Genomic DNA, 4,222 nt, shown 5'->3' with positions numbered 1-4,222 from the left:
GAGTTTTTAGTCTGGTTCATTATGGTTTTAAATGGGTTATATACTGTTTAATGAAAAAATATTCAGGTGAGAGAGAAAAAAATATATGTTCCATCCCCTATATCTCTAAAACCACAGCAGCTGTTTTAATACTCACACTTCTGATGAAACCTCCCAACTGTTAGCTTTATTTTGAAACCAAGATTATTTAAGTAGAGTTTGTAAAAGCTGAGATTAACTCAGTTACATTTCAGCTGGGATTTTGGGGAAAAACATCAAGAAAAGCCCCTGGGGCTGAAGAGGTTAAACACCATCTTCAGAATCTGGCCCCGCCCACTTTTAAACATTACATGGGTGGGGGGAAGTCTCCCTGTCCACAGTGACCAGATCCTCACACACACTTCCTGTCAGCTGATGAGAAACACACCTGTGTGGTCGGTGTGATTGGTGTGTTTTAACTAAATATATCACAGTGTAACATGTCACTCTTGTACCTCAACTAAATCACAGTTTAATCAGACAAATAGATAATTTGGCAAAAACAAGTGGTAATCTAAACCTATTGTAGTTGCCCTAGAGATAAAACAGTCTGTGTGATGTTTAACTATCAGTAAACAGRATAAAWGTATTTTTCAGAATAAAAGACGGTTGTGAAACTTGACGGTTTTCTTTGTAAAAGTAAAGTRTGTGTCTGTGCTCTTGTCTGTTTCTGTTGAAGACCTTTAGAAGAGGACGTCTCTGGCGTGATGTCGGAGCCAAAGCGACCTGCTCCAGAACCGTTTGTCACTACTCGGGGTTCAGACAGCTCTTTGTCTAAAGAGAAGCCCCTCGTCGCTCTCAGGGACCCTCCTGCTGTGTCGGAGACGCCCCTCGTGTCCGCCGCTGATTTGTTTGTGGATCGATCAGAAGCTGGCTCWGAGGAACCGCAGAGTGGGAAAAGGAAGCAGGAAGAAGAGATCGAGATGGAGGAGCTGGAGTCCATCATGTCCATGGACTTAGATGGCTTCGATGACGAGCTGCCCAGTCACCAGCAGGAGCAGCTGAAGGTGCACACTTTGACTGGACAGAACCAAGGTGCTGCCGAGCCTTTAAACAAGAGGCAGCGCACCGAGCAGAGAGAGAACGGACCGAGCCGAGACATGAGCCCGAAGAARGAATCAAGCTGTCAGCAGAGGGAGCTGCTTCAGGTAACAAACCTGTGGAACAAAGAGAAGTCCTGTGAAACAAGTAAAAACACTGAACTGTTGGAAGACGAGGCGTCTTTTGTTCAGGTGAGGACTGTTCTGCTCTGTGGGTCCAATAAAAACACTTCAKCATCTTTTCACCGGCAGGTTGAAACGTTTCAACTGTTCTCGTCTCACAGGATGAAGAACTTCTCCAGTTGGATATTTTCCAGCCTGGAGATGAGACCAAAGCTGCTGCTGAGCCTGGTGAGCCTGTCGTCATCAAGCAGGAGGTTCAAGTAAGACCTGTGGAAAGTGTCCCGACACTTTGACTCACTTCGTAGATTAGACAAAACTACAAAAGACTCATTTGTAATTTCAATTAACCAAAAAAAAAAGAAAACACCAACAACACTGGCTACATTTGTAGCTGTAACTAGATGAAAATAAATAAATCAGAATCAGGTTTATTGGCCAAGTATGTTTACACACACAAGGAGTTTAGAACATCCGTCCGGAGAAACACACGTGACAAACATGGKGGAACGAATGTTCATTGTCCTTCGCAACTTAGTGCGCTACCTTTGCAGTTTAGAATACACACACATAGGARGGATGAGTTAAAAAAAGAGCTTTGATCCTGTGTTTTATACAGAGAAAACACACGAGCATGCGCACAAAAAACTACTCTGCGATAGGCTGTCTCGCAACAGGTGACTAAGAGAGGAACAAGTGACAAACTTAAAGATATACTAATGTCTGACGAAAAACGTGAAATTATTTATAAAAMAAACTTTGGTTCTTTGTTGTTGAATATAAAACCCAATCACAGCAGCTGTGAAGATAAATATTTGTTTTTTGTACCCAGTAGAGGAGAAAAATATCAAGTTACAGAACGTGACAAATCCTGGTTTATTTTGAAGAAGGAAAAAAAGATTAGAGTTCAACAGTTGAAACGACCAAATGATTTGTGTTTCAGGAGTCAAAGCTGGATGAAGACCTGCCAAAGAAGCTGGTGTTGGTGGAGTTCAGATCTCTGACTGTGACGTCTCCTCCCACCTCCAGAACCAAACACATTCAGCAGAACACACACGAGAACAACTTCAAATGTTTCCGCAAGGTCAGAAATGTTGGGAACGCTTTAACTGCAGCTTATTTAGCCTTACTTAATCATTAATAAATGGTTAGTTAAACACCATTAATTACAGATGACTCATATAATAAGTTATAAATTAACCTGTTTATTAATGCTTTACCCTTAAAGGATAATTACTTACAAATCCAACTTACTCATTGTTTATTTATGCTTAAAGGGATCCACGGTTAGTTGTAACATTAGACTTTATTTGATAAACATTTATTTGAACTGTAAAATAAAGGCTGTTAAAAGNATTGTCAGGACTTTATGTTTTTTATTGTCAGGACTTTATGCTATCAGGACTTTATGTTGTTTATTGTCAGGACTTTATGTTGTCTATTGTCAGGACTTTATGTTGTCTATTGTCAGGACTTTATGTTTTTTTATTGTCAAGACTTTATGTTTTTTATTGTCAGGACTTTGTGTTGTTTATTGTCAGGACTTTATGTTTTTTATTGTCAGGACTTTATGTTTTTTTATTGTCAGGACTTTATGTTTTTTGTTGTCAGGCCGGAGGTGTTGGAGGGAACCGGAGTGGTTGCTGTAGCAGAAACTCCTGAGAGGAAGAGAAGCCAGAACACAGCTGGGTTCAGTGGATCCAAACTCTCAGCTCAGACAACAACAGGGTCTCCCTCTGTGGTGGCTGACACTGTTAGCTCATCACTCAGCTCTGCAGACTCACAGAGGAGGAAACTTGACTCTAAAGTAACAGGTAATGTTATGGTTGAAATAATTAAACTTTGTCACATGACTTAATTCTTTTTGAACTTCATTGTGTTTTGGATCTCTTGGTCACTAAAATAACTTGAAGATGACAAAAGTAACAATAAATATAAATGTACTAAGAATTAACCAATGAGATGCCCACTCTGCTTTTGAATTGAGGTTCAACAGAATAATTTTAAAACTTGTAGCCTTTTCTTTTTTCAGTATTTTCAGTTTTTTGCAAACTGTTTTTACGACCAGTTTGCTTGTGTTTCAGGTGGAGGCCGTTCTGATGCTTCTTCCCAGATCTCTGCTTCAAAGATAAATGGTGACAACAAAGCTTGGTTTTACAAACGCTCGCCCCAGAAGCTAAAACCTTCTGCTCAGACGTCCCCACAGAAACAGACGACTCTGACCAACTTCTTCCAGTCTGTCAACAAGAAAAGGTAAGAGAAAGAAATGTAGGGCTGAATTATACATGAATAAATGTTCTCCATTTATACAACAAATAACTAAAATATTCTCTTTTTTTATTTCAAGTGTGAAAATAATGTTGGTCCTTTAAAAAATGTCAGAGTATTTTTGTCTAAAAAGCTCTTGATTAGTTTTTCATAGCCCAGAACTACATGAGAAGTTCTAATAAAATTTAATATTTCCATTTTTACATTTAATTCATCTAATTTTAGAAGAACTAGGAGCTGTTAAAGGACACAACAAAAATGAAATGTAGATTTATTTCATGAAAAATTATTTTACTCCTAAATTTCTGCCTTAACTGATTGAGATCAAAACAATATTATAAAACAAAAAGTGTGTTCAGTTGACTCCACTGTGTGTCGACAACCAGACATACATAACAAATAGACGTGGATGTTAAATGTAAGAATGAAGAATACCAGCACTGGGCCAACCACAAAGTTTAATTTCTGCAAAGCAACATTTCCTGTTTTCTWTTTCTTTTAACTTCTGTTAACTTAAGATCTGTAAGCTGAACCTGGACATGTTTGGTATCAAAACAAAGCTGAGTCTTGGCTAACAGTTCAAATGACAGCAACTGAATCAGAAAGTAAACAACTGCACAAAATGGGATTGTTGCAAATCTGTAAATACGTTACAACAAATCTTTAAAGGAAAGGTTTTTGACATTTGTTTTTAAAGTAAGTCAAAGTAGATACCTAAATATGTTGTAAAATGTGTTGAAAGATTTTTTTTTAACTTGATTTTGAGTGAATCTGAT

At 38.2% G+C, this 4,222-nt stretch overlaps 1 protein-coding gene across 1 annotated transcript in view; it reads left to right on the top strand.

Annotated features, from left to right (window-relative positions):
* Positions 1-697: 697 nt before the first annotated feature.
* The window catches only part of LOC106534592 (nibrin), a gene marked incomplete at both ends in the record, with an annotated part of 5,423 nt that continues 1,898 nt past the window's right edge, over positions 698-4,222 (top strand). Inside the window, 3 exon segments of the mRNA XM_014031282.1 lie at positions 698-1,250; positions 1,343-1,441; positions 2,122-2,262. Coding sequence (XP_013886736.1) covers positions 698-1,250; positions 1,343-1,441; positions 2,122-2,262 — 793 coding nt within the window.

The sequence above is a fragment of the Austrofundulus limnaeus genome, unplaced genomic scaffold (genome assembly GCF_001266775.1).
Source record: "Austrofundulus limnaeus strain Quisiro unplaced genomic scaffold, Austrofundulus_limnaeus-1.0 Scaffold1216, whole genome shotgun sequence".
NCBI classification, from domain to species: domain Eukaryota; kingdom Metazoa; phylum Chordata; class Actinopteri; order Cyprinodontiformes; family Rivulidae; genus Austrofundulus; species Austrofundulus limnaeus.
Note: the sequence above shows the minus strand (reverse complement) of the source record. Positions and strands in the feature narration are given on the sequence as shown.